This window comes from Sceloporus undulatus, chromosome 9 (assembly GCF_019175285.1).
Source record: "Sceloporus undulatus isolate JIND9_A2432 ecotype Alabama chromosome 9, SceUnd_v1.1, whole genome shotgun sequence".
Lineage (NCBI taxonomy): Eukaryota > Metazoa > Chordata > Lepidosauria > Squamata > Phrynosomatidae > Sceloporus > Sceloporus undulatus.
In genome coordinates, this window is record NC_056530.1 from 27,467,524 (window position 1) to 27,489,753 (window position 22,230).

General features: G+C 46.1%; 1 protein-coding gene across 2 annotated transcripts; it reads right to left on the reverse strand.

Annotated features, from left to right (window-relative positions):
- Window positions 1-5,785: 5,785 nt before the first annotated feature.
- On the reverse strand, window positions 5,786-22,096 carry GAL3ST3 (galactose-3-O-sulfotransferase 3). Of its 2 annotated transcripts, XM_042441083.1 has the most exons (3): window positions 21,904-22,096; window positions 11,334-11,575; window positions 5,786-10,171 (listed from the first exon to the last, which is right to left on the reverse strand). In XM_042441083.1, exons 2-3 carry the CDS (start codon window positions 11,459-11,461, stop codon window positions 9,013-9,015), a joined length of 1,287 nt encoding a protein of 428 aa, XP_042297017.1. In that variant the 5' UTR covers window positions 11,462-11,575; window positions 21,904-22,096; the 3' UTR covers window positions 5,786-9,012. The 2 variants fall into 2 exon arrangements, with proteins under 2 accessions (XP_042297017.1, XP_042297018.1); XM_042441084.1 differs by lacking the exon at window positions 21,904-22,096 and having other exon boundaries at window positions 11,334-14,145.
- Window positions 22,097-22,230: the final 134 nt, after the last annotated feature.

Here is a 22,230-nt window from a genome sequence, read left to right on the forward strand (position 1 = left end):
TTCAAGGTTTGGTTAAATAAACTGGGGTTATGATTCCGACCTTCCTGTGTTGCTTCCAGCCTCTAGCTAGGAACCAATTAGTAGTAGTAGTAGTAGTATTAATTAATTATTTCTTATATCCTGCCTTTCTCATATAGTGACTCAAGGTGGCGAACTGCATTATTTCCATCAGAAAGCAAAGGGGTCATTTTTGTCTCAGCCCCGCCATGAAATCAAAGTTTGTTTTTTGGAATATTGCCGAAAAGGAAGGAAAGGGTTATGTCCCTTGGATTTTCCAAAGAAAGAAAAGGAACGCAATGCCAGTGTCCTGACCTGGTACCTCTCCGTGAAGCTTTGCAGACTGCGAAACTCCTTCCACATTGTTTGCCAAGCTGCGACCCTTTCGTCTTCGCACCAGGATTTCTTTGGGCTCCTCTTCGGCGCATCTGTTATTATGGACAGATCTGGCTGCACTCCTTAACTCTTCGCCATTCATAATATTGATGTCCATGAGGCTTTTGGCCAACAGGTCTTCAGGTCTCCCAACCACGCCAGACCTCTGCCATCCCTGCAGATGGCATCTTCTCTCCAAGGACTCACTTCCCTGACCAGACGGATAACAGGAATCTCTGTCCATCCAGGATCTCCAAGGGGAACACAAGGAAGAAACATCCCGGTTGTCATGTTTTCTGACACTTTGGGAGCCGGTGTTTTTGGCGTGGAAAGATGGTGCCATCCAGGGACCACGGTTCTGCTTGTCTGACCAAAATGTTCCAGGAGTTGCCCAGGATGGCATTGTCCCCTTAGAGGGAAGTGGCATTGGTTCCCTTTGGTCACCAGTTTGAAAAGGATGGATGTTCCAGTTATTCGATAAGGGACCCATGAAATGCTCCAAATGATTTTTGGATATGCAGCCCTAGGTACAAAAAAGGAGGAAAAGAAAGGCATGTGGAAGCAAGATCAGAAATACTTCAGTTACACACATGCCACTCCTGAATGCCACACTTTCACTATTGGGCTATTCTGCTATGTTTATGTGCAGGTTGAAATAACTATCTATTACTATCTATTACCCAGACTGGTAAGTGCAGGGTATAGTTTGGATGCCAGACTGGTCCAGACTGGTAAGTGCAGGGGTACAGTTTGGATGCCAGACTGGTCCAGACTGGTAAGTGCAGGGATTAAGTTTGGATGTCAGACTGGTCCAGACTGGTAAGTGCAGGGGTACTGTTTGGATGCCTGACTGGTCCAGACTGGTAAGTCCGAAACAAACTTGAAGGCACACAGCAGCAACAACAACTACAACAAGAATGAAAGTTTGCATACAATTGTTGTATTTGATATACTAAAAGTCTAGTTTATCCAAACCTTTATAGTTTATATAAAAGTATAGTTTATTCAAAATCTTTCTCTCATATAGTGTTTAGATATTATTTTGGGACATAATATGCAAGCACTTTGATGGAGTTCCAAGTTAATCAGTCTTGAATGAAAGAAATCAGTTTTAAAATCTCATTTTAAAGGAAATGATGACTTGGTTTCAATGGCAGAAAGCATCGCAATGTTCGCCAAAGCAGCTCACCTGTCTCTCATCCGATCCTTGGCTCCTCTGCAGATCTATCTTCAGATGCTGGAGGAATTCTTCATACTCTCTCTGACAGATAAATAACAGTATTGAATGTAAGGTACCAGATCCCTCCTATTCCTCCCAGGCACCCCACATATTTAAGCATTGTCAGGAATGTCTGCAAAGATAAAGGATATACACCAACATCCTTCAACTTTGGGGAGACCAGAACTTCAGGATGAAGTTCTCAACCACAGAAACTTGAATTAAAGTATTTCGGACACATCCAAGATTTGTCTCATATGTATATATATATATATGGGACTAGAATGGCCAGCATCCATACTCCCTGGACTTTGGAGAGAGTGGGAGCATGCTATTGACCGTCTCATTGACTGTCCTATTTCTTGTCTTAGCAATGACCATAATTGTATTTTATTATATTGTTATGTTTGTACTTATTGTTGTTGATTTTGGGTTAAGGAGGGAGGGGGATTGTGGGATTTTATTCTATTGTATGGTATGAGTTTTACTGACATAAGCCTTGATCTTGTTGGAGAGGCGGAGTAGAAATAAACATTATTATTACTGTAGATGCTCATGTATAAGTCTAGAAATTTCAGTCAAAAAAGTGACTTGAAAACCCCCCCGACTTATCCATGGGTCAATATAGATACTATATATATGTAGAATCTATATATGTATATATACTCTTGGTCAAATGTTTACTCCAAGGATATGCACTGGATTTTGGCTTGGGTTACCATGTCTACAGATTCTGGAATGGATTGAACCTTGCAGCTGTGCCTAGAAGTATTTCTCATCTGGATGTGCAAAAAGGCTACTGAAACTATACCTTCGAAGGCATTAGACTGTTGTGCCTACTGACCACCATCATTCTTATGTTGGCCAATATCTCACCTTCCTTCTCTGCAGAGCACTTGTCCTGGCTGATAGGTCTTCCAACTGGGCTTCCAGCGCCGAAAAGCTTTGCAACAGCTCCCGGTTCCTGATCCGGGCCTGGCTCTCGCGCAAACATACCTGGGCCCATAACCCTCGCAGTGCGGCCACCTGAGCGTTCAGTTTGGGGAAAGGAAGGGTAATCGCCCCTCCATCCGTTGAGAGAGTAGGAGGACATTTTGGATCAGGAGTCGTTCCATGATCTTGAGAAGAAGGATGATGGGTTCTCCTCCTTCTGGCAAGAGAGTGAGGTGAGCATGCGGCTTTCAACATTCAATTTATAACGTAGATTATTCACGTATTTGATTAATATATTATCTATAAGCATCTGTAGGTCCTCCTCTATGGTCAACATCCGCCAGACATTGGAAGGACTGAGGGATTCCTAGAGGGAACAATTCTCTAGGCATTTGTAGGTCCTCCGATGCAATTCTACGGTGAACCTTTGGCAGATGTTGACCATAGAGTTGCTCTGGAGGACCTAGATATTTTTAGACTTTGCAAGATAAGATTGCATTTCTGTTTAAAAGCAAAAGAAGGGTGGATGGATAAGAGCAGGGTGTAGAGACTAAAATTAAACTAGCTTTGCAGACAAAAAGAAAAGGAACACTATCAGGAAGGAAACTATGGGGAAGGAAATAAACCCTACCCCTAACATACAGAAATTAATATCTTTCTCTCTCAAATGCAACAACCAAAACCTTTTCTAATGGGTCTAAAAGCTTCTTTGCAAACTATACGGTCTTCAATGTTACTCCAATGTAAGTGACTTTGGTATAGCATTTCTTTTCAGAATTCATCTCCAATTCTATGGACTGCTTCTTTTGGTCTTTCAAAATTAGGAGCTATTGGTCTTTCTGCATATAGATCTATAGATATACAGCTATATGGATATAGATACTCCTATGCAAATTTAAAGCATCCGCAATGTACTTCTGGGATTTTACAACATGGGAAAGTCATTTTTGTGGACTTCAAGTCCCTAGATTCCCTCCAGGCCAGGCTGGCTGAAGGTTTCTAGAACTTGTACCCTACAAAGAGAATATATCATCAACTTGAACGTTAAAATAAGAATAGATCTTCTTGGCCACAAGATAGAGAAGGGTCTGAGAAGCAACGGCAGTATTCTTGGGAAGAAAAGGCATAGGGAGATATATAGGAGAGGACCTTTGAGTTGGCCTTACCTTTTGCATTTGCTCTTGTTCTGCAAAGTCGGTTCCAGGTTGGCACTGCGGCCTACAGACCCACAAAAGTGCCATGCCCCATTTGCACACCCATTTGCACACCGTTGCACAGCTAAACGCTTATCCGCCACACCTTCCTTGGCTTTCTATTGCCCTCCCCATCCTTGCTTTTCTAAACTGGGCCAATCTGTACAGAGGATCTCTGCGGGATTAGCAAAGAAATCTTCTATGTTAAGCAGCTGCAGCTTTTTCTTCCAACCAAGACACCTATATATTTCTTCCCATGCCTTGCAACCAATGTCTTTTTCTCTGGGCTGATTCGCACTCATCACTCATTCAGCCTATGAAAATAAAATGAAAAATCCATTATATTCTGGCTATTTATTCCTCCGTAATTCTTCCAGAACACGGCTGCATAGCTTGGAAAACCTTTATGGTTTTTATAGGAATACTTTATATGGAAATATATAGGGATCTGCCGAAGATCCCTATATAGGGATACTTTTATTGGAACAACCCAAATGCACAGAATACACGTTGCAAGCTTTCAAAGCTTTCCGCCGGCTTCTTCATCAGGCAAAGCTTTAAAAGCCATAAAGGAGAAGAAAGTTGAAGGCGTTAAGTCTTCATGATTTCTAGATTTCATTACTCATAATGCTCATATATTTGCTGATCTGGCTATATCGCTGGTAGATATAGATATATATCTGGTTGATATAGGCAGACTAGATGCTTCGACTTCTGCGTCTATCTCCGTAAGACATTATAGGCCACTCTATAGGGAAGGACCAGGTCTAATGGTTCGAAGTTACAGAAATATTAGGATAGTAGCAGGAACTTCTTATGAGCGGCTCAATAACGGAACCACTTCCCTAGAGAGGTCTCCTTCTCTGGACATCTTCCAAAAGAGACTGGACTGCTCCTTGCTGGAGATGCTTTAGCTGGAGATCCTATACTTAGCAAGGAGTTGGACTGGATGCCCCACGAGGCACTTTCCAACATTATGATTCTAGGTTAGGTATATATCCCTCCATTATGTAGTGGTTTGAATATTGGACTAGGACTCTGGAGACCAGGGTTTGAATCCCAGCTCGGCCATGTAAAATGGGAATGACTTTGGGCAAGTCGCACTCTCTCAGCCGCAGAGGATGGCAATGGCAGCCCCCCTCTGAAGAAACCCGCCTTGAAAATAGGGTCACCTTAGGGTCTCCAGAAGTTGGAAATGACTTGAAGGAAAACAGCAACACCTTATATCCCTCCAAAGAACAACCAACAACAACGCCGTCCGAAAATGCAAGCCAACGACACACACCGCCGTCTTATCATTTCTCCCTCTCCTGCGTGATCCTTAACACTTTGGCCTGACAAAGAAGCCAGCGGAGCTTCGTATGGTATTTTATTCATTTCGTGCAGCGGGTATTTTTAACATTTGGGTTGGCCAAATAAAGATTTTGGATGTCATTGTGCAGAGCGAGATAGTGAAGGAAAGAGTGCAGCAGTAGCGGGCATAACCGAAAGCAAACCATTCAGATCAGGCACGTCGGAGAAACCTCACATTGGCTGTCCGCAGAAGTTACTTTCCCATGCTCTTGAACTTCGGATAAGAATAGATGGCCCCAAACTTCTGGGAAGCTTAAAGCAACCTGATTAAAAGCTGGAAGAAACAGGTGAGAACTTGGCTGACCTAAGAAGGGTATTTGAAGAGCAAGTCCTCCTTTGCTCTTGCTCCAATTTATTATGACCGGACTCGAAGTTGCAAAACCTTGGATCAAACCCCCGTTTCCTATCCTCCCGAGGAACCTGTTTCAAACCAATAATAGCATGCCTCCTTCGGGCCTCCGTCTCGCTCCCCATCCAAGGTTTTTGCAACTGGGCCAATCTCTGCTGAAGATCCCAGGAGGATTAGCAAATAAATCTTCTTGTTAAAGAAGCAGCCACTGCAGCCACTTTCTCTCTTGCCAAGACACTAGTTTCTGTCTCTGGAGGACAGCCCCGAAGCCCATATTTCCTTTACGCTCAGTGCATGCATACATAACCAAATCTCGCTCCAAAGTGACCACATCCAGGAAAATAATTACAACAAACTCAAATGGAACAGGCTTTATTATTATTATTATTATTATTGACTTCCCATTTCTCATTCAAGAAGGAACACAAGAGGGGTCTTCTGCGCTAGGACAGAAAACAGTTGTTGAGGACGGTCTGCAGAAGCAAAATCCTGCTGAACCTTTGGGAAGCATGGAATAAAGAAGCGGAAAGGAGGCATGTCACTCCGGAGGACAAAATGGAGGATGCCATAGAAGGGAGAGAATCATTGAATCGAGGGAAGAGACCTTAAGGGCCATCCAACCCAACCCAACCCAACCTCGTAATTTGAATTCACAGCCAAAGAGCAATAGTAGATCACCAAATTGCAAAGCCAAGGATTGCATCTTTTTCCACGCAAAAGAAACCCCTGCGCCCACGTTTCTTTAATTCTGGCTCTAAGTCTTTCGCTTAAGGCTCTCGCTGTTGGATCCTAATAAAAAGAAAGATCCTACAAGACCAAAGTCGCTCTGCCAACTTATGGTGACCCTACACATTTCATAGGGTTTCCTTAGGTAAGGAATACTCAAAAGATGCTGACATGAGTTGCAGTTTATTTGGGAGAGTTGGGAAGGCTAAGGGCTAGCCTACACATCAGTGTGTTATTTTTGCACATGCGCATCAACGTCTTCACTTCCCTGAGTAAATTTGCCTCCATTCCCATCTATTCCCCTTTGCTTTGCCAAAAATGGACAGCTGTCCAAATCCATGCAAAGCAGACGGCCGGCCAAATGTGCAACAATGCGCATTTCGGTGGATTTCCAGATACTCCGGTAAAAACCGCGAAGGCTTTTTCTGCAGTTTTTAGGAGTAGAGGCGCAAAAAAACCTGAACTCCTACAAATCATGCATGGCTGGATTGCACTCAGTGAGGAGTATTTTCCATGTGCAGACTAGCCCTAAAATGTGGGATGGAGATGATGCAAAGAAGGAAAGGGTTTCTCCATGTGGACCAGAGGCGAGGGATAGCCAGAAATGACCCCTTCCTTGTGGCAGAAGTGACTGCAGTGTTTCCAGACAGAGACTCCCCCTTAATCCAGATTAATCCCTTGTTCCTCGTCTGTTTTAAGCAGCTACAAAGTGGAGCAGAAGTTGGCACTCCATGCCAACCTGACAATATTGTGCTTTTCCTATGTGCGCATCCCGCTAGTTTGTCTATTTCTGGGACCCATCGCTATTCTTTTAAAGGACATGATCTTGACATGGGACACTTTTAGGGTGGTTCAAATACAATTCAGAGTTTGGGAATGTAAAAAATACAGTTCCTAGTGTCCTCAGATTGGCATGATCCAACGCCAAACGAATCGTGACGCCGGACTTTTGCAACCGTCACCAGAAGCCACTGTGCCGAGATCCAATTGGTTTCCCAAGTCAAAAATGAGGTTCTCCAATAGGATTCTAGCCCTGAAAAGTAATTTCCCCCCCAGATCTCCAAATTCCTTTTAACTTTAGAAGGGGATACCATTTTTTATCACTGATTTAGGTTCATTAAAACATGGGCATATTTTCAAAAGCGCTAATCCAATGTCCTTCCACCTTTCTAAGCTACAAGCGGATTTGCAATTGGCTTTCGAGCCCATCGAATGGTGTGGTTGTGCTTTTTGCGAGTGTGCCGTCCCGTTGTGCATTATCTGCCCTGAGGCCATTGCTTCTAGGGATTTTAAGAGCAATCTGTCCAAGATTGGAATTCGCTATACCTTTCCTAGCGGTGACCGTTTTTATCACCAGTTAACACTATAACCTTTAATGAACACTATAGCATAGCGCAGCTTTTGTAAAAAACCAAACGCGTCCAGTTTTGGGAGGGGAAAAAAGTCTCTTTTGGGTCCCCCTCAAAAAGCTGCGCAGAGTTGCATTTAAAATGTACAGTTTCCGGGAACCAGATTGCACATTTTAGCATAGAAAATGGTTTTCTTTTGCAACCGGGAGGCTCTCTGCGGATTGCGTTATGTTGCCTCCGGTCCTAAAATCCCGCCCTCGATACAGAAGAGAGCGGAAGGATATTACATATTGCATTTTAGCGGCATTCTCCAGTTATTTAAACAATGAAATATAAATATATATATATATCCAGAAACATGGCTCTGAAGGTTGTTTTTTGCGGCCTCAAGCTTCCCCTTGAAGAGTTCTTTGGACCAACCTTTTTCTTGGGGTGATAAAAAGAAGGGGAAACTGTCTCTCCTGGAAAGGTCCAGAAGATGCAAAGTAAACCACGGAGCCATGCTTAAAAAATAAATTAAAACCCTGTTTTGTTTTTTCAATATAAGAAAGGGACTTCAAGCAACTTCCAATTCGGTGTGGCTTCTGGAGGCTGCCAATAAAATCGGCCCTCCATAGCCACAGACTCTGTATCCACAGATTCCACCATTCACAGTTTGAAAATATTCCCATATATACCTTGATTTCCCCCCTTGTATATAAGTGACATCTTTTTACTCTGCCATTGTATTTAATGGGACTTGAGCATCCATGGATTTTGGTACCCACAAAAGGGTCCTGGAACCAAACCCAGAGGATACCAAGGGCCCACTATACAAGAAACTTGGCCCTTGGACTGGCAAAGTTGCCCAGCTTGGTCTTACATTTGTGGGCTTCCTCTACTTCATTTTAAAAGAGTGTTAAAATGGCACCTTTCTCCCAGATGGGTTACACCAACGGATACCCAGATGGGTTATCATTATTACTATTATTATTATTATTATTATTTAATTTATTAATTAATTTATATCCTGCCTTTCTCCCAAATGGGACCCAAAGCAGCCGAGTAATATATACCGAGGAACACAGGGGAGGACCACAAGTTGATGGTACCCCGCTGTAGACCCTCCGATAAAAGCGAGCGCACGAGGCATGGCAACTCCACAGTTAAGCCCCATATCTGGAAGGCTTTTCCCCCACAGTTATGGGGCCAAAAATTGGATTCAACCACTGGTTGCATGCACCTGCAATGCATCCAAGGAAGAGTCGCGTACTTTCATCCCAAAAGCCTGCATCCTGAGATTGAGGCCAAAAAGAAGGAACAAAATATCCTGCAGTCCCAGCAAAGAAAACAGGGAGTCACCACCGAACAGTTGCCAGCATCCCATGCCCCCATAGTGCAAAAACAACAACCCCAATAAGTCTCACGAGATGCTGGGATGACTGGAAAGGTCCTCCATGGTCCAGTTCCTCCCTAGAAAGGCAGGCCATAGAGAAAATGGAGCCCTCGTTCATAGTCTTCTATTTGCCATGCTGAATTTCAGGCTACTTTGGGAATGGGGTGCCGAGGGGGTCGTAGGAGTCCCCGGGGGGGTATTGACCGATGGGCTGCGGACCGTCGCCGGTTCTTCATGCTCTGTTTTCTCAACAGGTAGCGGGAATACTGCACCTCGGGCATGACCAGTTTCAGACAAAGTTCATCCGAAGGAGGTCCCGAACCTGGGAGGTCATAGCCTACAATGTCCACCTTGGCGCTGGGCTGCCAGGGCCGCAGCTCTTTGTTTTTTATTTGGGTGGCAGGACGCAACTGGGGTTGGCCCCCGAAGCAGTGGTGGGCCAAGCGGTCGCAAGCCTGGTGAAGAGCCTCCACTTCTTTCCGGACGCAGTCCTGACCCACTTGGCTCAGCTTCCGCCAGAAGGTGGCGTTGAAATGGTCGTAAAGGCCGGCGTCGAGGGCGTTCCAGACACGGATCTGGGCCGCCACGCGGGCGGAGGTGATGTTGAGCTTGGACTCGGGGCTACGCATGTTCAGCTTGACGTACAAAATGTCCTCCAAGTCCCATGCCAGGAGGTGGCGGAGGAGGACCAAGGATTCGTCAAAGTACTCAGCGAGCATGACAAGGGAGAAGATGCCCTCTACTTGGCGGATGAACCTGGGCAAGTAGGAAGGGTCCTCTGGGTTGTGTTCGGGGTCACCCCCCAAGTCGTACACCAAGGTGTTGTGGGCGTACATGGCGAACTTTTCGTGGGGGCGGTAATAGTGGTAGGGATTGTCCAGGAAGGCCTCCATGGAACCATTAGGCACTCGCTTGAAGGCTGGGCAGTACTGGTTGTAGTAGCTGAAGAGCGACTCAAACATGGCGACCGGCTCGCGCAGGATGGTGATGTAGACCGTGTCGTTGGGCATGAGGCGGTGCAGCTCCTCGTGGTTGAAGCGCAAGTGGCTGGCGATGACCCGTGGCGGGAGGGTGTACGGGTGGACAAAGCGGGCCGAGAAGTTGCGCGGGTAGCAGAACTGGTGGTCGCAGGCGTGGTGCGGCAGGGCCACGGTGACGTTGTGCCGCTCGGCGAAGCGGAAGAGGAGGTTCTGGACGGTGGTGCTGGCAGTCTTGTGGGTCTTCAGGAAGGCCACGGCGGTGTGCTTGGGACGCGACGACGTCAGCAGCGGCCCACAGCTGAAGGAGGGAGACTTTGGGAACCTGCCGGGGGCAGAAAGCAAGAGTCAGGAGGAGAAACTAGAGCAGGGACTTAGAGCAAGTAGGTTCCCAAACTTTGGTCTTCCATTTGTTTTGGGCTTCAGCTCTCAAAAATCCCAGCCAACCTGACCAACAGTCAGGAATTGTAGGAACTGAAGTCCAAATCGACTGGAAGACCAAAGGTTGGGAACCACTGAAGTAGAGAAATCTAAGCCCACAGATCAATCCGTCCCCAAAACCACCCAATTTTGCTTCTGGGTCCATCACTAAAGCCCTTCCTTTTCCTTCTCCTTTTCATTCCTTTCACCTTCCTTCCTTCCTTCAGGGCCGCCATGTTTTTCCAGATGCCGGCTGATATGGGAAGCCAAGCAGGATCAGCCCTGGTTAGTACTTGCTGTAGGCTATATTTCAGAGGAAGGAACGGGTAAAACGGGATCCCTTGCCTAAGAAAACCCTACGAAATGCATGGGAAGTGCCACAAATCAGCAGGCAACTTGAAGGCACAGACACACATATATATCTTAAATACCCGAAAAGTACCAGATCCTGGCTGATCTTAAAAGCTAAGCAGAATAAGTCCTTGTTAGGAATTGGATGGGATACCGCTAACAAATCCCAGGTGCTGGAGGCTCTATTTCAGAGGAAGAAACTGGCAAAACCACCCCTGAGTTTTTCCTTGCTTTTGCAATTCACAAACACACACAGAGTCAAGAAAACCCTTTTGAAGATCAGGGTCCAAAACATACTGCAGAAACAATCCCAGACCACATTAACTGACCTGGCTCAGTGCTAGGGAATCCTGGGAATTGTAGTTTATTGTGGCACCAGGGATCCCTCCGACAGAGACAGGTCAATGTCTCCCAAAACTACAGAATTCCCTAGCATTGAGCCAGGGCAGTTAAAGCAGTCTCAAACCGGATTATTTCTGCAGTGTATGTTTTGGACCCAGGATTTGCTGGTTCTGAAAAAAGTGCTGGATCTCGTGACATCCATCCCCAATCTGGACCTAAAATTCCCATACAATCCAATATCCCCATAACCCACCTTCCCCTAAAACAAAATTAAGCATTAACAGTTTAAAACATGCATTCAAATCAGGATCAGTTCAGTTGACGCGAGCACCCCAGGCTTGTGGCTTAGCCCCCAACCGTCCTTTGGATCGTACCAACTAAGGTGGGCACTTTGGCGCAAGAGCAAAGTGCCGGTGCTGAACGCCAGGAAGAGGAGGAAGAGCCCCTTCTTGCGAGAGATCATCTTGGGGCCGTAGAGCAGCGCCGGCAAGGTGTACGTCATGCTGGTGGTGCCTTATCTAGGCACGGCGCCGTGGCAAGCCCACCTTGGCATGGGGACTCTGGGCAGGCGGCCGGTTCAACAGCGGCGAGGCAAATCCAAAAGAGCAAAGGGCACCTGCGGAGAAACAGAACGAATAGTGTTAGTCCACAAACCGACGTACACGGAGCATGCAAAACAGAAACAGCCATTTCTTATAACCACAGATAACAGTCCTTGCTCACGACACGATGCAAATGTTCAGAGAAAGATCACACCGTATGACTATATGCATGGAGGAATAAATGAAGCCATCATCCTTGGTGCATGGAAGACATTTGGGGCACAAACTCTCTTCTGTATCCCCTTCACCGCAACCAAGACAAAGCATTATTCTTCCCTCCCAGGATGAGCACCTGTCCTTTTTTCCCCAGCTACGATTTCACCTTCTTCCATAAACTCAACCTCCTATGGATCCCTCCTCTCCATCGGCAGGTGAAGGAAGAATGTCTTCTAAACCTGGGCACTCATCTCTCTTCTACTCCGCTCCCTTCCCCTTCTCCGGCCCAAAGGAAAGCAGAGACAGCCACCAAGTTCACCTTCCTTCAAACAAGGGGAGGAGATTGGGTTTCCCAGCATTGGCATCATGCTCCTGGCTGGTTTCTGGACAGCATCCAAGCCCTTGCAGGCGCATGTGGAAGCCCGCCGTCGGGGCCGCTTCTGGGATCCAGCCCTGGTATTGCCAGACACGGCAAACGGGAGCAGCGGGCTTTTCGTTGGTTCAGATTGTGAGCAAATGCCATGGGTCTATAGCTTGATGGAATAAGAGAGGTCAGCCGCATGGAGAATGTGCAAAGTGCACTTCCTTCTGCACCTCGGGTGGGCAAAGTGCAGCCTCCAAGTTGCATGCAAACCTTCCTGGGCCATTGCTTTCTTCAGTATAGAAACCCTCAGCATTTGGTTCGATGTTGAGCCAGGCTTTGGAAAGTCTGTTTTGCTGACATGTGCAAAACAACACTCTCCAAGACCATCGCTTTTTGGGTTGTTAGGTATAGAAATTCTCAGCCTTTGGCTCAACCTGGAACCGGATTTTGGAAAGCCTGTTTTGTTGACATGCGCAAGACAAAACCCTCCAAAGCCATCGCTTTTTGGGTTGTTAGGTGTAGAAATTCTTGGCCTTTGGCTCAACATGGATCTGAACTTTTTGGAAAGCCTACTCTGCTGACCTTGTCAAGACAAAACTCTCCGTGGGCCACTCTTTTTGTGTGTGTTTTTAGGTGTAGAAACTTTCAACCTTTGGCTCAACATGGAACCGAAATTTGGAAAGCCTGCTCTGTCGTCATGTGCAAGACAAAACTGTCTGGAGCCATTGCTTTTTTGTTTTTAGGTGTCGAAACTTTCGACCTTTGGCTCAACGCAGACCTGGATTCTGGAAAGCCCGTTTGCGCCAAAACACTCCATTGCCATTGCTTTTGGTTTCGTTTTGGTTTTAGGTATAGAAACCCTCAGCCTTTGGCTGAATGCGGACCTGGATTTTGGAAAGGCTGTTCTGGTGACGTTTTTAAAAATAAGCGCTCATGAAGGAGAGTTTGCAAAATATACATTCTCTGCACAAATTTGGAAGAGCTCTTTGACAACCCTTGAGACATTTAAAACATTCAGGGGTAGCTCAATAAACGCAAACACAAACCAAAATCCTTTGTTGATACCTTTATTGGCCAACCGAAATGCACAACAGACTTGTTGCACAATGCTAAAGGGGCCGTTCCAAGAATCCTAGAATCCCATAGCATTCAGCTATGGCAGTTAAAGCAGTGTCGAACTGCACTGTTTCTGCAGCGCAGACGAGGCCTTCGTTGGTTTTTATTACCAAAATACTTTAAAACAAGTAAATAAAAGGAAGATGTGGAGCTACCAGAGTCATAAACTTGCATTAAACTTGCATCAACTTGAACCCACCTGCCCCAAACGTCTCCCCATCTCTTTGTAAAGACAAGGCGCCTTTGTTCAGGGAGAAGGGACCTGGGAGAAATTAGATCCCAATAGTTTGGGACAACTCTTAGTCGAAGAATTAATCCATTCCTCCTGTGTAACAACTATTCCCCCGCAGCCCAGTTTAAAGGGTTGATCTGGTTTCTACATTTGCATCATCTCCATTCCCAGCTTCAAAACCAACATCTGAAAATGCTTTTTAAACAACCAGACTCCCAGAAACCTCAATGTACAGCCAACTCTCCACATCCACAGATCTTTTACCCACGGGTTCAACCACTGAAAATACTTTTAAAGAGATATAAATTCCCCAAAGCAAACCTTGTTCCTGCTATTTTATATAAGGGGCACAATTTCACTATGCCATTGTATTGAATGGGACTTGAGCATACGTAGATTTTGGGATCCAAGCCGCCAAACATTTTCAAATGTACAGTACAAATGAAAATACATGAAATGCGTCGCCCATATTTAACCACGAAACAAAGGTGATTTGTCCCATGGCTTTTTCCCTCCTAGGATGTGAAGAGTTACTTTTAAAAAGTCATTCCTGCTTGGAAACACTTAAAGATGTGCTTTATCGTTTTCAAAACAGAAGCTAGCAACTTACCCCACGTAGTCTGAGTCTAACTTGCCTTGCTTTCCTTCTTCCCTTCGCTTTTTCCTTCTATCTCTCTGATCGCAGTCTTAAAACAAAATATAGAGAAGCGACCGTCTCGCCTTGCTTTTACATTTTATCACTCCATAAGCAACTTGGGAGAGCCTTCCCAGCTGGAGAAATACTACAAACAAATGTCCAACGATGCGCCAGATGGAGCGCATGGTAGAAATGCTGCAAACCACAGAGCATCCCAGTGTGCACTATAGACGAAGCCATCCCCTCGAACTCTGAACCTGGAAAACGACACGGCTGGCAAGGGCAGACATGTGTTTGCCATCTCTTTCCATGCAAGGGTCAGCTTGTTTCTGTGCCGATGGGTGCCTCCGTGCGCCAGCGAGACACATTGATTGAACGAGGGCAAATTTAAATGACCCCGGTTCCGAGAATGGGAATGTCAGCCAATGAAAATTCCCTTTTACCCACCTGAAGACCCAAACCGAGACCCCAAAGGTAAGACACAGGGCAGAAGCATCACCCTCCTGCGCCCCATGCCCTCCGATCCGGAGGTTAGGTCCTTGTCATTCCAGCCACTAACCTTTGCAGCCCTCCAAGAGAATTTAGGCCAAATCTCGCCCGATCGATGGGTACAAGCCTCAGGGGCCGGTGGTGGAAATTTCATCAGTTCTCCATCTCTCTCTTTCAATAAATCCATGCGCAGAGGCAGAGAGGGCATGCGGGGCGAGAGAGGACAAGAGACGAGAGAGAGGACACAAATTTGGATTGCAAAAAGGCACCTGGTCTTGGCACCAACATCTCTCCTCCCGCTCCGCTCTGTGTCCCTTTGGGGAAAGGAAGTCTATTTCAAGCCTTTCCAAATCAGGGTTTGCAAGGCAATGGCAGACAAGAAAGGCAAAAGCCCAAAGTTGGCACGACAGTATTAAAGTTCAGTAAAAAGGTGGGCATGTGCGCATGGAAAGAACGCCTTCCTTCCCTCCTTTTTGCCTGATGAATCCAGTGCGACTTCGAAAACTTGCAACACGCAATTGTGCATTTTGGGTTCGTCCCATAAAGTTATCATTGCCTGGATGGTATAGGATTCGCTATATGGCTGACACGGCTACCCTTCAATGTCTTATAAATAAACATCGCCGCCATTGCTATTAAGCGGTCAAGGTTTGCAAAAGCACTTTGTATAGATGCTTAGCATCCGTAACGGCCGCAGCGGTCCAGCCCCGAGGTATTTTGCAATTCAGGGACCGGCGCGACTTGTCCGCTCAGGTGGAAACAATGACAAGAACTGGCTACCTGCCCAGTCCCCGAAAGGTATTCATTTTCCGCCGTCCATTAACTCCGTTCGGAAAACTGCGCTGGGTTACCTGGTCTCAGGTTACCCTCCATGATTCAACAGGCCAACGGCCCAAAGGCAGGTGACTTGGGTTGTCTTGGTACACCCAGTCACCAAGCGATTCGAGATTGCCAAATCCAAGCCTCTTAAAAGAGGCCGGACAGAGATGAAGGTGACCCTCTGGAGCGCCAATGTCACCAAGTCTCTAACCATTAGATAGAACTTGCGATTCCTGTTGGAAAACTGGGGTCCCAAAGATAGATGACTCTGTTTCCTTGGGGCAGATGTGGCTCTCCTGGGTTATTATTAATTTGCACTGTTTTATCCTATTGTGTACAATATTATTATTTCATTTTTACTATTGCATCCTATTATGTTTTAGTATCATCTTATTTTATTATATCCTTGTTGTTGGGAAAGCTCAGGGTATGCAAGTAATAGATTGGAGGCATTTGCCGCTTGGCGCAGTCCTGCTCCAGGGGCACCACTTTCCGAAAGGTCCTTCCCGGCTTCATCTGTGCATTTATATCCATATGTATTACTTTATTATCTTTATTCCACCCCTCGGTATCAGTTAAGATACAGCGGAAATCTGCTGCCCTTCAGCAAAGTCAGGCGTCCGGCAGAAACAGGTTACGTGGCCAAGATATAAATAATAGCCTTGGCATGGAGCTGGGCCCTGGCATGGCTTTTTTGGGTGGGCAGGTGGCATTGCTACTTCTTGCCCTCTGGAGCTTTGAGCCGAATGAGAGAGAGACAGAGAGAGACCCAGCTCCGCGTCTCATAAATATTTGGGGTTACAGATCAGAAAACACATTAGCAAATGTGCATATTAAACAGACCCATGAAAGTTATTTCAATGTCAACGAAGTAACTCAGCAGAGCGAAAGCCTGAAATGCTGGCTTCTGTTCCTGGAAACTGAACTTCAAATGCAAGGATGAGGGCGGCCCAAACGCCCTTGGATTGCAGCACCCATCGCCCTTGGGCAATGCCGGATGGGAGCTGCAGTCTGCCAGGCACTGGGATACCATGCGGTCTCCTTTTGCCCCACATCCCACAGAGCTGAGGAGGAGAGGCAGTTAGCTGAATATAAATCAAAAGGCACTCTGCGCATTCTCAGAGGCATGATTTTCATTTGTTATTATGTCCCCTCTCTTAGGGGAACGTTTGATGTCTGGGTTTCAGGATGTGAAACAAAGGGGTTATGTCTGAAAAAACTTGAATGCCTGCCTGTCTGCATTCCTTCTTTCCCTGCAGTGCTTTTCTTCCTTTCTTCCTTCCCTGCAGTGGAATATCTTCCTTCCTGCCTTCCTTCCTTTTTTGCGATTGTTATGATTCCCACTGTCATAGACAGTGGTTCGTTAATTAAATTATTGCAGCTATGATGAGAGCCATTATTTTAACAAGAAGAACCTGAATGTTTTGGCTATCAGGCATCTAGCCTCATTAAGTGACCTGGAGATCGGAGGAGTGAGGAGGCCTCTTTGGGAAGCCCATCTTTCCTTTGCATTGATGCCCCGATTGCACCCAAAAAGCACAGCAAAGGGCTGTCTGTTTTGAAACCCCTTTGGCCAAGAGGACGCAAATAGATGCCACGGCTAGGACATGCGCAGGGATTCCACAGCATGGAGTTAAAGTGGTGTCAAACTGCATTAATTCTGCAGTGTAGCTGCAGCACAGGAAGGTGGCCTGATCTTGCATTGGGTTTTTGGTTTATCTCCCCCCCCCCCACACACACACACAATTGGTGTAGTGGTTTGAGTGTTGGACTATGACTCTGGAGACCAGGGTTCGAATCCCTGCTCTGCCATGCAAACCCGCTGGAGGACCTTGGGCAAGTCATACTCTCTCAGACAAAAGCTGGGCAATAGGAACCCATTCACAAGGAAGGAAGGAAAGAAGGAAAAAGAAGGAAGAAAAGAAAAGAACAAAGGGAAGGGAAGGGAACTGAGAAAGAAAGAAAGAGAGAGAGGGATGGAGGGTGGGAGAAAAGAAAAGAAGGGAAGAGCGAGTGAGAGAGAGTAAGGGAAGGGAAGGGAGAAAAGAAAAAGACCGGACAAAACTGACGAAGGAGGCAGTGAAGAGAAAGAAGGAAAAAGGAGTGAAAGAGAGAATGAAGGAAAGATAAGGAAATAAGAAAGGAAAGTGGGAAAAAGGGAGGGAGGGAGGAGAGACCAAGGAGAAGGGGAGAGTGGGAAGGGGAAAGGGAAGGGGAAGGAAGGAAGGAAGGAAGGAAGAAGGAAGGAAGGAAGGAGGCAAAGGAGAAGGGGAGAGGGGAAGGGGAAGGAAGGAAGGAAGGGAAGGACGGAGTGGAAGGGGAAGGAAGGAAGACAGGAAGAAGGAGGAAGAGGACAAAGGGGAAGTAGTGGGAAGGGAGGGAAAGAGGAAGGAAGAAGGAAGAACAGAAGGGAAGGTGAGAGTGAGAAAGAAGGAAAAGGGAAGGAAAAGGAAAGAAGAGGCAGAAGGAGAAGGGGAGGAGTGGAAGGGAAGAAGAGGAAGGAGACAGGAAGGGGAGGAGTGGGAAAGGGGAGGGGAGAGGAAGGAAGAAGGAAGACAGAAGGGGAGGGAGGAGGAGTGGGAAGGGGAAGTAAGAGGACGGAAGGACAGAGAAGGGAAAGGAAACAAAAGAAAGACAAGCAAAAGAACTCTTGTGCATATTTCCTGTGTGGCATTTTAAAAATGAGCCCTGGGCTAAGGATGGGCTCAGAAAAAACACATTGGAGCTGAGCATGAATGCACCGCACTTCTGCCCTCTGACTCCTCCTCGCCCCGATCCCAGGAGAAGTATGAACAACCCTCAAATGCCAGGCCAGGTGAAGAAAAAAGGTGCAAGTGGGCCCATGGAGTCAAGTGACAAGCTTCACTTCATGACGCCTGAAAATATCCAGATCATTTGAGAGGGAATGGAATCAGGGGAAAGCCCCAAACCAGCAAGCAAAATGGCCATGCGCAAGCCAGGCGAAAGCGGATCAGCGATCCTCCAGGAGCATCCACCTGAGACGTGGCACGGGCAGCATTCCCCCGGCTGTCGGGAGCCCTTCCCGATCTGTCAGAAGTCATAATCCAACCACTCAAAATATAATCCGGTTGCGGAGAATATTAATCCGTCTCTGGCGAGAGCCTCGCTGACCCAAATGGAGTCCCTTCGCATGGGGGATTATTATGCGCTCTAAGAGTGGAAGAGGGAGGATGGTGGTGATGGTGATGATGATGATGGGGGCATTTGGAAGATGATGAAGAGCTCTGCATGCAGCCATTGGCCCACCTGCACTATGTTTTCCATCTAGGACAGCGATTCCCAAATTTGGTGTCTCCAGGGAAACTCATTCCCATATGTTTTAAAACCGGTTTGCAAACCCGTTTATTTAAAATGGCCTTGTCCGCACTTGAGACAATCACCGAAGCGGTTTAGAGAGCGGGCGGCCATGCGCCAGACCCACTGAACTCTCTGACGGTCATTTTTCCCCACGTGTTTTGCGATAAATCGATTCGGCGCAAGCGTGAACGGGAATGCGGATCGGAATCGTTCTTTTTTATGACAAGATCGGACGATCGCAACGAGGTCCCTTTGGAATCGAACCATTGGTTGACGCGAATGAGAAGCGGTTATTTTACAACCAGAAAATGCAATCGGGAAATGTTGTGCCAACCACGCTCCGCTGTCAAATCAATCCATCGATTTGGATCGCAAAGTGATTCATTTGCAACGGAGAACGAAGCCCAGACCTTTTGGACTCCAGCTCCCAGCATTCCTGACCGCTACCCAAACTGGCTGGGGCTTCGAAAAGTGAAGTCCAAAAGATACAGAGGTAAACCAGTGTTTCAACCAAAGCTGGGATTTGAACCCTGGTCTCCCGAGTCAGTCTGACCCTCAAACATGCACCATGCTGGCTCTCCGTCTTCGACCAGCTTTTCCCATCACAACGCATGCTCCAGATGCATCAGAATACAGGCCCCCATCCACTGCTGGCTGGGAATGAGGGGGACACAACGCATCCACACCAATTGGCTAGCTTCCAATGTTTAAGGAGAGAAGTCTTCCTATCCAATTTTCAATGCTGTTTCTAGTCCTCAAGATGAGCAGAAATGGAGGTGGGAGGCAGAAAGGATCTCTAGTATGCAAAGCCAAATGTCATCAAATGTGCAAGATGACGACGCAAAAGGAAACCAACAACTCTGCAATAGTTGAGGCTACGTTGCACTGCAGAAATAATCCAGTTTGATCCACTTTCTGCCAAGGCTCGTTGCTCTGACATTCTGGGAACTCTAGTTGGTGCGGCAATCAAGCAATTTAAAAGAGAAGCCGAGACGCCGCACAAAACTACAATTCCCAGACTTCCCTAGCATTGAGCATGGCAACTTAAAGCGGTGTCAACCTGGATTGTCTCTACAGTGCGGGCAGTAATGAACAAAAATACAATGCGCAGGTCTCAATGGCCCTCAATGTGGGTTCCCTAAAACCCTCTCATTAATTCTTCATATATCCTAACAGTGTTTTCAAACCAAGCAGTTCGTGTCATTTTGTCTCCTCCGCACAACGCACACAATCTTAAGAAGGCTTCATTTCAAACACAACGCACAACACCAGATGTTTGGAAAAGCTGCTTTTCTGCCATTCGCAAGCCTGACACAGTACCCAACACCTGCCGTCTCTTCTAGCACATCCCTGACCCTGCATGTGCAGAGTGCCATTTCTTTGCTGCAATGGTTGCAATGACCAAACCTTCCTTCCTGACGAGCCATCCTTCCCAAGGCACCTCTGGAGTAACCTTGCAGTCGACGCAAGATGAAGTGGTACCCGGTGCCCAGGTTTAAGGATGCATTTTGACAGAGTACCGCCGCAATCCCAACCTAAAGAGTCCGCAGTGAGTCAATCTGGGTTCGAAAGCTGGCTGCGGGTCAACCGAGTGGACTTGGCACTTGTGCCCTTTGCACAAACACACAATTACACACACAACCTGGCTCCAGTCCAGCAGGGAAGTGACCTGCACAAGCCCCATTGCACCTGCCTTCATGGCAAGATGCACCGTGGCTAGTTCCTATAGACCCCACAAAATGGATCCTTCTTCTTTCCACATCAGCATCCCCCCCCCCACAATGCCCTTGGGAAAGAGTTAATGACACTCTATGACGCTGGAGAGAACACGGTTCGAATCCTGGCTCAGCCATGGAAACCCACTGGGTAACCTTCGGAAGTCAACAGACCCCAGCCTCAGAGGGCTGCCCATGGCAACCCTTCTCGAAGGAACTGGCCATGAAAAGCCCACGGCTAAGTCAGAAATAAAAGAACCAGTAGGGCACATCTTGTACTATGAATCTGGAGAGCAGATTCGGTTCCCTTTCAGCCACAGAAGCCCATTGGGTGACCTTGGCCAAGTCACACTCTCTCAGCCTCAGAGGAAGGCCATGGCAAACCCCCTTGGAAGAAACTGGCTAAGAAAAACCCATAATAGGGACACCAAAGTAAAAAAATGAATACATAAATAATATCTAAAATATTATAGATATAATATATATAATATATATCTTATATATATATATATTACATACACAATACATAATTTATACATAACACACATATATATAAATAATAATAATATATTTTATATATTTCATAATATATAATTAAATATAAATATCATTCTATATAATATTTATATACACACACACAACATTTTATTTATATTTTATAAATATATAAATAATATATATATGGATATAATATATATCTTACACACACACAAACATTTGTTTTATATTTTATAAATATATAAATATAAATATTAAATTATATATATATACATATATATGGGGTTTTAATATATTATATAATATATACATTTATTTATATGTTTATAATAAATGTATAACTCAATAATATATAAATTTATATATGGGTTATCAAATATATAAACAATACAATTATATACAAACACACACACTATATATACAGTAATATATTCTATATCTATATATATTATATATTAACCTTAAAATCAAGGGACTTCTTCCAAGGGGATACTCTCTGGCCCAAAACCAAACCAAAAAGCAAAGGGGCATCAATGGAGGGGTCAAAGGGGTACCAATAATGGCAGACTGCCACTACGTATATATATGTATGTGGTGAATGTATATGTATATATACAGAGTTAAAAATGCCTTCTTGGGTTCAGCAAACTCTGACACGTTTGTTAATATTTCCCCCCCCCTTCCCTATCTTGTTTTTTTGGGGGGGCTCCCCTTTTTTGAGACCCCCCAAAAACCCACCATCCTTTTAGTGACCCCATCCTCAGACCCCATTCAGACGTTACCCACTACACGCATCTCCTTGAAACGCGTGTTCTCTGCCCCTTGGAGACCCCCCCCCAAATTGGGATGAATAGGAAAAGGGTCTCAGGTTTGAGGGGTATTAATATAGTAATCAGTCTTGGTATCATTATGGAAGGGGTCCAAAAAGAAGAAGGATGCTGAGATGAGGAGGAAGGTGAAGATGCTGCATCTCTCCCAAAAACCCAAATCCAACTCACCTGCCCCCCTCTGGGCTCGGTTCTGATCCGGTTCTGATCCGGTTCAGTCTCTGGACGAAAGGAGGGGAGGGGGTCTTGTTGGAGGACCCCCCCAACAAGGGAGTCTGTCGCCGCCTGCAGAGCCGCATCGCTTGCCTCTTCTGGCCAAGCCGCTGGAGGCCCAACTGCAATGGGAAGAAGAGGGAAGGAGGGAAAGGAGGTAAAGAGAGGAGGAAGGAATGGATGGGAAAGGGAGGGCAGGAGGGCGCCAATCGCAGAGCTCTGGGGGAGAAGAGGAGGAGGAGGAGGCCAAACACACACACAGCCACATATAGACACGCATGTCTG

Bases quoted from the DNA above. Each gene is read 5' to 3' on its own strand.
- GAL3ST3 (XM_042441083.1), bottom strand. From the start codon at position 11,461: ATGACGTACACCTTGCCGGCGCTGCTCTACGGCCCCAAGATGATCTCT. The intron at 10,172-11,333 runs GTACGATCCAAA...TGCCCCCGGCAG, and splicing joins CAAAGTGCCCACCTTAGTTG to GTTCCCAAAGTCTCCCTCCT.